This window comes from Portunus trituberculatus, chromosome 28, assembly GCF_017591435.1.
Source record: "Portunus trituberculatus isolate SZX2019 chromosome 28, ASM1759143v1, whole genome shotgun sequence".
Taxonomy (NCBI): domain Eukaryota; kingdom Metazoa; phylum Arthropoda; class Malacostraca; order Decapoda; family Portunidae; genus Portunus; species Portunus trituberculatus.
Window position 1 is genome coordinate 5,285,976 of NC_059282.1, and position 11,294 is coordinate 5,297,269.

General features: G+C 45.0%; 1 protein-coding gene across 14 annotated transcripts in view; it reads left to right on the top strand.

Moving 5' to 3' along the window:
• The window catches only part of LOC123509991 (IQ motif and SEC7 domain-containing protein 1-like), a 186,231-nt gene extending 176,336 nt beyond the window's left edge, over nt 1–9,895 (top strand). For 7 of the 14 annotated variants that reach the window (XM_045264641.1, XM_045264640.1, XM_045264642.1 and 4 more), the window contains 12 exons: nt 1,303–1,535; nt 2,394–2,716; nt 2,888–3,033; nt 3,235–3,348; nt 3,854–4,013; nt 4,529–4,717; nt 5,296–5,513; nt 5,826–6,115; nt 6,492–6,601; nt 6,816–7,071; nt 7,247–7,585; nt 8,557–9,895. In XM_045264641.1, the coding sequence (XP_045120576.1) occupies nt 1,303–1,535; nt 2,394–2,716; nt 2,888–3,033; nt 3,235–3,348; nt 3,854–4,013; nt 4,529–4,717; nt 5,296–5,513; nt 5,826–6,115; nt 6,492–6,601; nt 6,816–7,071; nt 7,247–7,585; nt 8,557–8,834 (2,656 nt within the window). In that variant the 3' untranslated portion in view covers nt 8,835–9,895. Of the gene's footprint in view, nt 1–1,302; nt 1,536–2,393; nt 2,717–2,887; nt 3,034–3,234; nt 3,349–3,853; nt 4,014–4,528; nt 4,718–5,295; nt 5,514–5,825; nt 6,116–6,491; nt 6,602–6,815; nt 7,072–7,246; nt 7,586–8,050; nt 8,130–8,556 lie in introns of all 14 variants that reach the window. The other 7 variants (XM_045264638.1, XM_045264648.1, XM_045264635.1 and 4 more) reach the window with 7 other exon arrangements.
• Nucleotides 9,896–11,294: the final 1,399 nt, after the last annotated feature.

Here is an 11,294-nt window from a genome sequence, read left to right on the forward strand (position 1 = left end):
TATTTTCATCACACTTCTTCTGCACTACATATTTACATTATTATAAGACTTCTCCGCTCCTCTTCCCTAACTATAAGCGCGAAGCCAGCCAGCCAGTCAGCCAGCCAGCTCGCCCCGCCATGACTCGGAGCCTGATCAAATATTACATCCTTTTTATGCGTAATTCATTTGCAAACTGTAAATAAGATCCCACACCTTGGCGAGGGACGCAGTGTTTACCTTTTCACTCATGGTGCTTACGTAAACAAACCGCGCGTGACCACGTGGCCGCACATGCCCCACCAACACCTTCCCTCCAACCACTGACTTCCTCCCTCCCACTTCTTCCGTCCATCCTATTATCCCCTCCCCTTCTCCTCGTCATCCACTCCCCCTCCCCGTCATGCCAAGTCACCTAGTGCATCACCTCCCCTCACTTTCATCTCGTTGAAGCAACACTGCCATCATATTTGATTCCCAGAAATGACTCTCACACTAATTGAAGGAGTGAAGTAACTCTTAACACTTTATTTGATGCAAGAAAATAATGGTCCACCTGTTTGGTTGAATTAGTTAATGACTTAGGCTCTATTTACTGGATGATGTAATGAAGTGGTACGCGGCTTGTTCTTCTGGTCCATGTATTTATTGACATGTAAGAGTAACACGTGCTTAGGGCAGCAAAAAAGAAGAAAAGATGAAAAGTTCCCAATGATATGTCACTCCATAAAGACAATTCAGAAGTGACTCTTACTCTTCATAAACCATAATAAAAATCATTACTCTTATGCACCATTGAATGCTGTGAGTAACACGCCTCTTAATTGCCATCCTTAAAATAACACTTGCTTCTTATATGCTGCTATGAAATAATAAGCAATGCAATTTTATCCCCTGAGGTGTGTGTGTGTGTGTGTGTGTGTGTGTGTGTATCAGGGTCACATGGTACAGTACAGGTATACCATGAGATTAATAATAACCACTCTAATAAGATACCAAGCGGCCATGTTCCTTCGTCAATGATTTTTCAAGTACCTACAGTATGTCACACACTTCCTTTACAAACACCTTACACCCTTCAAACCCTGGCCATGGTCCGAGTGTAGGTAGGGCTTTCTTACTCAGGGTAACAGTTCCTTGATGGGTGAGCTTTCAGATAGGAGGTACCCAAAAAACACCTCCTTTAGCCCATAAAAATAAGCTAATCCCTTTAATATCTCATAATGACATCAACACATGCATTATTTAGTACACCCAAACACAGCCTTCCATTGAGCTCCTGAAGAAGTGCAGGCAGAGTGGTGACACAGTTCCTCCCCACAGGTATGGTGGTGTGGTAGCACGTCGGGCAGCCATCACCATCCAGAGAGCATATCGCCGCTACGCCATGTATAAGAAGTTCCGCTCCATCACGGCCACTGCCAAGGCCCAGGAGAAGCGGCTGTCACGACGCTTTACAGTGGATGTGCCGGAGTGGGGAGATGGGCCCAGCAACCAGCAGTTCCACGATGCCTGCACTGAGTTTGACCAACTGCAGCGCAACATTAGTGCCGCTGGTAAGGGTCTGAGGAAGTGCCACCTGTAGGAGACTGCTCTCCACCTACCTGTATTATCATTACCTTTGTTGTTGTTATATTTAGCCACACCTGTTAGTGTCATATTGCTCAAGCTTCTTACTTTCTCTCATAGTATTGGATATTTATTGGTACAGGTGCCTTTTTCTGACAGGGAGTAGATTTATTGATATACCTTTACAGTTTCATCAATGTTAAGCTGGTCTAGATGCATGAGGAAGACAAAAAAAGAGCCATAGATTCTTACATATCTTTACACCATATTTGTGCCGTCTCATACTTCCTCACAATGATTTCCTTGTATTTTGTGAGTTTCCTCAACATTCTGCCTTTTGAATGAAGGCAAATGATTTTACTGATAAGTGATAATGATAATGATAATGTTCTGTAATTTCATTGTTTTATTACTTTCAGTCTTGCTTATGGAACAAAGTTTTCCTAAGAAGGGATAATTTGTCATGCTAGAAAAATGTCAAATAATACAAGGTGGTGGCATTACTAAAGTACAAGGAGCTATTTGTGGGATTACAGTCCTTTATCACAATCCTCTGTGATAACACAGTAAGGTTATTGCTCAGACCTGATAGCAGTCTACTATGGAATGTAAACACACACACACACACACACAGTTGTTCATTGACTAGTGCTTGACATGCAGGTTATTGAGAGTTTTCCATGCTAATATGGAGTTTTGAGTGATACAGTGTAACATTTCATCACACAAAGTAGCAGTTCACCAGTGCTTGACATAATAGTCTTAAGGATCTTCTGCACCAACATGAGGTAATGGAAGACAATCACAAGTAAGGATATGTGAGTGACACAGTGTTTCACCCCCAGGATACACTGAAGGGAGACGGCCAGCTCGCTCCATGTCGATGCGAGACACACCACGTACCGTGCAGGCCACCACAGTCACCACCACCGCTGCCACCACCGCTACCACCGCACCTGCACGTCACCAGCAGGACAACTATGACCTACACGACACCCTGGCAACGCTCAGTGACAGCTCCCTCTACTGCCATGTGTCAGCTCTGTCACCCCTCACACCCACCTCCACTCCCACACCCGCCCACACCCACGTCAGGAATGGGTCTGGGGATTATCAGGCTCACCAGAATGACCGAGAACTCAAGTATTTCTCCGAGGACAGCGGTCTGGTGAGTGTTGCTGTGTGTTCCTCCTAAGTTTTGCATTTATTTACCACCTCACTGTATCTGTGTTGTAAAGGAAGGTGACAAGATCCTCATGGCACATAACATTAGCACCTAAACTAAATCTACAAAATAACCAGTTGATCTTCAGAAATCTAAACTGTTGACCTTTCACAGGGGAGCCAGGAGGGGGTAGGGGGCAACCGGCTGGGTGTCACGGGTCAGAGGCGAGCAAGCAGGACCGGCAAGAAGATCCCGCCAGAGGTGCCCCGGCGGACGTCTTCCATCAAGTCGTGCAGTGAGAGTAGTGGGAGTGCTGAGAGGTGAGTGAGAGGCAGTGTGTCCCTCCACAGCCTGAGTCATGTGTGTAGTGCATGTTTTGTGTAGCCTCTCATTTGTCTGACTTCTTGATGTATTAGTGAGTCACGTAGATGATTTATTCTGTGGATTAGTTGACCAGATGACTTGTACGTACTTCAGGTGGTCACTTGTCTCTGTTCACTGTTATGCCTCTTTCTCTCCAGTGTTCCTGCAAGTCATCGTGTGCAGTGCCACCCTCCTTCCCTCACCCCTCCTTCCTCCACTCCCTCTTCTCTCACCTCTGAAGGGGGACATAGTGATAGGGGACCTCTCACCAGGTAAATGTGTGCCTGTGGATATAGTACCTGTGTGTGGAGGAACCATTACTCAGAAGTTGTTGTCTCTTCTCTAGATTTTTTCTCACAGTACTGTTAGATGTATTGAAGGTCATCTTGGGTTATGTCCTGTGTTGTTTATGCAGAAATGGTCTTTAGATGTAATGAATGTTTGTACCTATTCAGTGTAGTGTGTTGACTTTGTAGACTCTTTATAGTTCAAGTCATATATTGCTTGCCTCTTTTAAATACACAAAGATCTGAATTATTGATAGAAATATAAACATCAACTTATGTAAACTTCATGCATCTTTAATTAATGAGAAGATAAGACTCATTAGATTTGTCGAGTAAAAACATTATAATCCCAGTTCCCTTGTATTTCCATGAGTATTAACTGTAAAATGCTTATAATTTGTCTCCAGTTTGGGTCATTTAGTCTTCCTTACTGAGACAAGGCAGTTATGACAATTGCTTCTCATCCAGTAACCTGTGTTCTTTCCTACAGGTCGGCTGACAATGGCTCCCTGTCCAGCGTTCAGTCCTCAGGCTCAGACTCCTCCCTCTCCCAGTCCACCTCAGACCGGGCCACACCACTCTCCACCCATGACCAGGCAGAGAATGCAGACTACCAGCCCACCTCACCAGTGTGGAAGAGGAAAACTGCAGTAAGTTGAATGGGTTTTTGTAGTTGATGCAGGTACTGTATCTCTCTCCCACTTTGAATGATTGAGTGCAAAATCATCTACATTAATTGTCTCTCATTTTTTTTTGTTTTTTTCATCATGCCTGATTAAGAATTTTGTTTTTATCCTACTTAAAAGGTAGAATAGTCTTGTGTGACAGACTTTGGTGTTTTTGTTTTTCACAATTTCTGCATTTTGTTTCCAAGTACACTTAATAAAATGATGCTGCTCTTTGCTTCACTTCATATGTTAGTTGATGCTCTCTGCACAGTGAGTAGTGATACTTCCGCATCTGACTTTGGTTAAATAAGCTTTATTTTTTAAAGAATGCTAAAGAAATGGTTATGTCCTCTACACCATAAGTTTTAACTCACTGTTTCTTCTTTTCTTGTCTCTCACATTTTAGCATCTGAATTTCCCCTGAGGCTCCCTAGTCTTAAGTCTGTCCAATTGGCAGTCACAGAAAATTAAAAAGGATCCCTTGACACTTCCCTCAGCAGATGAGCACAAGCGAAGTCCCCTGCGAGGATAAGAGGCTGAGCCAGATCAGCGAAAACTCAGAAGATTCCTTGCAGAGTCACTCCTCTGAGGGGATGACCTATTCCCAAACGCTCCCCTCACAGACCCCACACTCGGCGCACTACGCCCACCATGCTCACTACACCCACACTGCCCACATGTCCAAGGTAGAGTAGTGGCCGACGTGTTGGTAGTACCCTAAGGACTAAACAGTGACGGACTAGGCTGCCCTGGGGTGCCACAGGGGGTCTTTCTGTTCTCTCTGTTCATGGTTTGCCTGCATGACACCCGTGCAGACTCTTAAGGATGGCGTGAATGACCTCCTCCTCATGCACCTTCCAGGACTCTTGCTGGATGTCCTGGAAAGCATTAAAGCCTTTTTTGTAGGGATGATCATGTGACATTACTTTTTTTCATAGTTTGTTTCATGGAAGGCTCGGCAGAATTGGATATATGTTGAAATAAGATACAGTTACTGTCTGTTGGCATATTGTACTATTAAGTTAACATAATGATATCATTGCAACAAAAGCATATCTAAAGTAATAACTCTTGGTAAATTCAGGATTCACTGATGTATAATAACTACAAAATCTTAGCTCATTAGAAATTTTATACAGTAATACATAAAAAGGCACTGCTCAACATGGAAGGAAGCAGAGTGGAGAGAATATGCAACCTTCAAGATAATACTAAAACATCACTGTGGGTCTGAGTGATCACTGACCTCTGTCTTACACACCAGGTCCCGGAGGTGGTCAGGAAGAGGCAGTACCGGGTCGGCCTCAACCTGTTCAACAAGAAACCAGAGAAAGGGGTGACGTACCTCATCAGTCGAGGTTTTCTGGAGAACTCACCGCAGGCTGTGTCCAAATTCCTCCTCACCAGGAAGGGGCTGAGCAAGCAGATGATTGGGGAGTACCTGGGCAACCTGCAAAACAACTTCAACATGGCTGTGCTTGAGTGAGTGCCTTCATGCTTTTCTGTTGTCACTATCAATATATTTCCATGTGGCTTGTGTTTTTGTTGCCATCTTTCATAGTCATTGTGTTTGGTCTTTCTTGTGGCCACTGATGCTTCAAAAGTTTTCTGGAGTGACCAGGAGAGTATGCATAGACTCATACAGGTTCTGATAGATGTTAATGAAAATAGACCAATGACTGAATTTGTAGATGCAGCATGTTGAGGCTTACAAAATTATCACTACAAGAAAGATGATGCAGTAAAAATATGGAGAAAGAGAGAGAATCTTCACCACTTCCTTCCCTCCTACAGGTGTTTTGCCCACGACATTGACCTCTCGGGCATGCAAGTGGATGTGGCCTTAAGGAAATTCCAGACACATTATCGTATGCCTGGTGAGGCACAGAAGATTGAGCGGCTGATGCAGGTGTTTGCTCAGCGGTACTGCCAATGCAACCGCGACATTGTGGCCAAACTGAGGGATCCCGAGACCATGTTTGTGCTTGCCTTTGCCATCATCATGCTGAACACGGACCTCCACACGGCCTCCATGAAGCAGGAGAAGCGGATGAAGCTAGAGGACTTCATTAAGAACTTGAGAGGTAGGTGGTGAAGCCTTGGCTCTGTGGAGGGTGTGATGGAAGGTCTTGGTGCTTCCTTACACTATGAGTCTTGTCCTAATCTGATTTCCATTCATGTTGTTTTGATGGATTATGAATTATACATGCATATATACATACATACATACATTCATTCATATTCCAAGGCTCTCTCCCCCATAAAAGGACATTAACACCCATTCACATTCACTGTCTTAGCCTCTTGCCCCATATTGGAGAAGAAAAAGTATTCCAGTACGCATGAATTTTATTGTCAGAAACAACAGGTAACACCGATGACATGAATCTAATGGAATGGAATAAAAAATCAATTTGAAATGTTTACACAATCATGCTGTAATGTGCACACCACCTACAGGGATTGATGACGGGTATGACATCGAGCGTGAGATGCTGGAGGGAATGTACCAGCGCATCAAGGCCCAGGAGTTCAGGCCAGGCCACGATCACGTCACACAGGTGCTAAAGGTAAGCCAGTGTGTGGTGTCTGTGTGTGTCTGTAGGGAAAAGATGAGGTGGAGAAGAATAATGAAATGTACTTTTATGCTGCTGCCTAACCTGAGATCCTCTTTCTTTGTATGTGTGTATGAGAGAAAGGGAGGTAAAGAAGAAAAAAAGATGAAATGCCCTGATAAAGAAGAGATGAGATACTACTAGGGACTGACTTGAAATACTTTCCCAGGTGCAACAGACAATGGTAGGGAAGAAGCCTAACCTCGCCCTGCCTCACCGCCGCCTTGTGTGTTACTGCCGCCTCTATGAGATCCCAGACGTCACCAAGAAGGAGAGGGTTGGGGTGCACCAGAGGGAGGTCTTCCTCTTCAATGACCTGCTGGTGGTGACGAAGATCTTCTCTAAGAAAAAGAACACAGTCACCTACACCTTCAGGCAGAGCTTCCCCCTGGCTGGCTTGGCTGTCATCACCAGAGAAGTGGCTCGTGAGTCTCCACCTTGTCTTTCTGGCTTTTACATTCTATACAGCAAAATTTTCATACAAGAGATGAGTTTATCGGTGATATAACCATTGTGAGATTAGCAAATGTGAGAGTCCACTGTACAGAATAGATAATTAACTTCTAGAACCACAACCTAACCACCCTCATACACCTGCAGATTACCCTTACCTGATGGAACTTCGACACCGAGTGGACAACAAAGTGCTCATCACCTTCAACGCGCGGAACGAGCATGACCGCACCAAGTTCTGCGAGGACTTGAAGGAGAGCATCTGTGAAATGGACGAGATGGAGTCCCTGCGAATCGAGGCAGAGCTGGACAGACAGAAGGCGTCGCTGAGAGCTTCACGTCCCAACGCCACGCCAGAGCACAGAGACTCGGGCGTGGCGGACATGGAGTTGCTTGCTGCCAATGAGAAGAATGGAACGCTGAAGGCCGACTCTACTCTGAAGAGGTCGGCACTCAGCAACTCCCTTCTGGACATTCATGAGGCTGGTGAGTTCCTTTGTGGTGCTTAGTATGGCTTCTTTTTATCTTATCTTTGAATATTCTCACTTCTTGTTTATTCCTCACAGTCTCGTGAACAGTCACTTATTTGTACTTGTATTTACCACTCAGGGATTAAAAGTAGTCTGCACCTTCATTTTGCCTAATATGGTTTTGTTTCTATATTGTTCTGTGAATCTTTCATAAGTTGAACTACAGTAATTCTTTTGGTGATTTCTTACACTTTCTCAAATTTGGGGACTGTATTTTAACTAACATAAGCGTACAAGTAATTCAGAATAACTCATGTTGTTGTTGTTATCACTACTATTATTTTGTATTATAAAGTCATCAGTCTCATACATCACTGTAAAGTTGCTCTGTATACTTGCTAGTGTAATGTTACTGTCTGTCACTTCGCTCACCTGTGCCCCCCCACCCCCACCCCTCCTGACCACACCGCCATCATAACAGGCCTGTACCTGGCCACCCGTATTCACCTGTAGTGCTCAGCGTAATAGTTTGCACACCTGTACCACACCTGCACAGCTTGGTATGTAGAGGACTCTGATGATATTGTTGGTTTGTCTGTCACAGGAAGTACCAGCGACCTCAGTGCTGAATTGCCACTTGTCTTTGAGAGTAACTGACCCCTTCACTGCTCCTTTCTTGTGGTGAAGATTGAAATCATAATTCTGGACAAACGTCAATGCATTTTGAGGATTGCTGTATTCCACTGAAACAAAATTATTCAGATTTGATAAAAAAGAATTGCTATATAAAATCACATTTATTGCGTCAAAAGTTCCTCTTGAAAATTTCACGAGTTCATTTTAAAGATTCATAACTCCAGAGATGTGTGTTCCTTGAGACAGCGCTCAGGGAACACCACCTCCTGTCTTGAGTGACGTAAAGATCAGAGGACTTGATGCAGTTTTGGTGAGTTAGCGGAGGTGTGAAGGTGGTGATGTGGTCCACAGAGGGCGGCGGTGGCAATGGTGCCGGCACACTGGTGGGGCGAAGGGGCAGTATGGGATCCCTCGACTCTGGCATGTCCGTGTCATTCCAGTCCACTAGCCCCTCGGTCGCTACTTCCCCCGCCGGTCTTCTTCAGCCGCCACTCCTCCCCCACTCCACCCAGGCAGAGTTACAGGCCGCCAGAAGGTCCCCTATCCCTACAGCCTCCTTCCTCGGGCAGCTGTTCAAGCCCCGAAGGACATCGCGGGCTGATCTTGGGGCGCCCGGTGTGGAGGTGTGAAGGGGAGCTGGTTCTCTGCCTTCCAGTAGGGATGACTGTACCTGGGAAGAAGGAGAGGAAAGGGTAGTGAGAGCCAAGGCCTGGGAATGGTCTGCTTGGGTACGGTTGGATCTAGCAGAGTTCAACCCTCGACGGAAGAGGCTGCCAGAAGTGACGTAAGTTACAAGGTGATTAAATCAGCTGCAGGTGGCAGGGGTGAGTCCAGGACTCGGAGAGAAGGTGACGGCGGACTGTGAGGCCCAGGAGCGGAGGAACCAGGCATCTGGCGGGGCAGAGTCAGGTTGTATATCTAGCCATTATCTAGTCTTTCAAGGTTACACAAGCATTCCACGCAGCAGACCAGAGTGAAGAGGGAGGTGCCCTGACATTGCTGCTCTGAGGGCTGCCTAGTGTACCACACACCACGACGGCATTGGTACTTAGATCAACACTAGTAATGATGAGATGAGAGAAAACAAATTATTCAGTGCCATTTAGTCAGATGTAGTCACACATATATATTAATTTGTATCATATATGTACATAAGTCATGTTAAAATAATCAGTGTATAATATATCTAATACTGTGTTAAATATATGCGTGTATAACCCAGAGGTGAGACCCTCTCGTCTAAAGACGTTTTAGGCCTAGCGTGGCAGCGCCCGGCGCCGGTGGCAGCCTGCCGGTGCCGCGGCCGCCGCCACTAATAAAGTTATTTTATTCAACTTGAAGTGTGCACAACAGTTGATACATTTAGTAAGGTGTGGCTTAGCCCACTCTAAGCCGCACACTTCCCCGTGGAATGACATCTAGTCAGCACACACACACACACACACACACACACACACACACACACACACACACACACACACACACACACACACACACCTTCAGTACCATGTGTCAGACGCTTCTCGCCAAATTACTGGACTGGCTTAAGTTTTGCGCAGTGTCCCAGATTATTGATATTATCTAATACAAACTCACATACTTTTGTATATATGGGAAAATATTGTTATAATTTTGTCAGCTTGATTATACAGGCTGTATTTCTATGGCAAATAAATATTATGATGCAAGACTTACGTTGATATCATTGCTGTCATTCCTCTTTGTACAAGTAACACGGTGGGTGAGTAACAGCTGCTGCAACACATCGGGAAGCCGCGGAACAACTCGCTGACATCATCGAGGTGAGCCCGAGGGAGTGTTTCAGGCGGTGAAAAATGATGCAACACAGACATACACATCAGTAAAGGCTTTAGGAAACATGAATTGATATATGTGGATGAAAGAGAACAAAAGAGTGACCTGGGCAACGAGAAGTGTCAGTGAGCGGCGATGTGGCAAGGAATGGTTGTTAAAACGATTCTGAAACACTTCTACGACGCATCTCCTTTGCTTCCAAACTGTTTAAGTTAGCTTTATAGATTTATACAATATCAACATGTAAAAAATATATATTGAGAACCAGGATGACCATAAATGTGGCCTTTGAAAACATCCATGGTGAGAGAGCAAAGCGTTTCAGAAATTTGGTTAGATTTGAAGCTTCGCAGTAAGTGTTTCGGGATCTCGACTTGCAACCCCGAGTACAAGGGCCAGCAGCTTGCCTTCGTGCCGCCGTGGAAGGCAGAGAGAGGAGGGTCTGTGAGCAGGGAGAACGATAAGGTACGTTACTCTCTATGAAGACGATATGAGATCGAAACCTTCCCTGCCTGTCATGCGTGGTGAGGTGAGTGCGTGGTCAAATGTATCATCTTGGTGTGACAATGAAATACACGCTCAGTTCACCATACATGAGTAACGCCGGCTGTGGGAGTGTCAGAGGCGCTTGGGGTGGTGTTGGAACCTGCCACCTCCCTGCTTCACCTGCCAGTGGCGGTGGGAAGTAGCAGGCGAGACTATTTTATAATTAATCGCTTCAGTGCTGGAACACATTTTTATCTTGAGATTTGTGTACGATTAGACCATTTTATTGACAGTAGGAAGGGTCTTTGGAGGTTAGAATATTAATGGCCAGAATCTTAACGGTTTTAACCCCCACATGAGTTTCTGAAGCTATATAAAATTACCGAATAGTCACCAGAATGAATATGAAAACGCGTCATGGTACTATAGAGGGGTTAAGGTGGTGAAAGGTTTAGGACACGTGGAGGAGATAGTGTTGGCAGTGGCATACATTTATCACTGTCATTATCACCAGCACCAGTACTCAGATTAACCATAACTTATCAATTTTATCAGAGCGCTTCGACCTCCCATTTTCTTTATCTGACCCTCCACTCCCTCTATCTATAGTGACTCTCTCTCTCTCTCTCTCTCTCTCTCTCTCTCTCTCTCTGTGTGTGTGTGTGTGTGAAGGGACAAAGTTGGAGAGAGAGAGAGAGAGAGACCTTTATTATATAGTTTACTTAAATAAACTACATACCTCTTAATCAACCTTCACACTCCTAACCCTATCGATGTAGGAAATAACA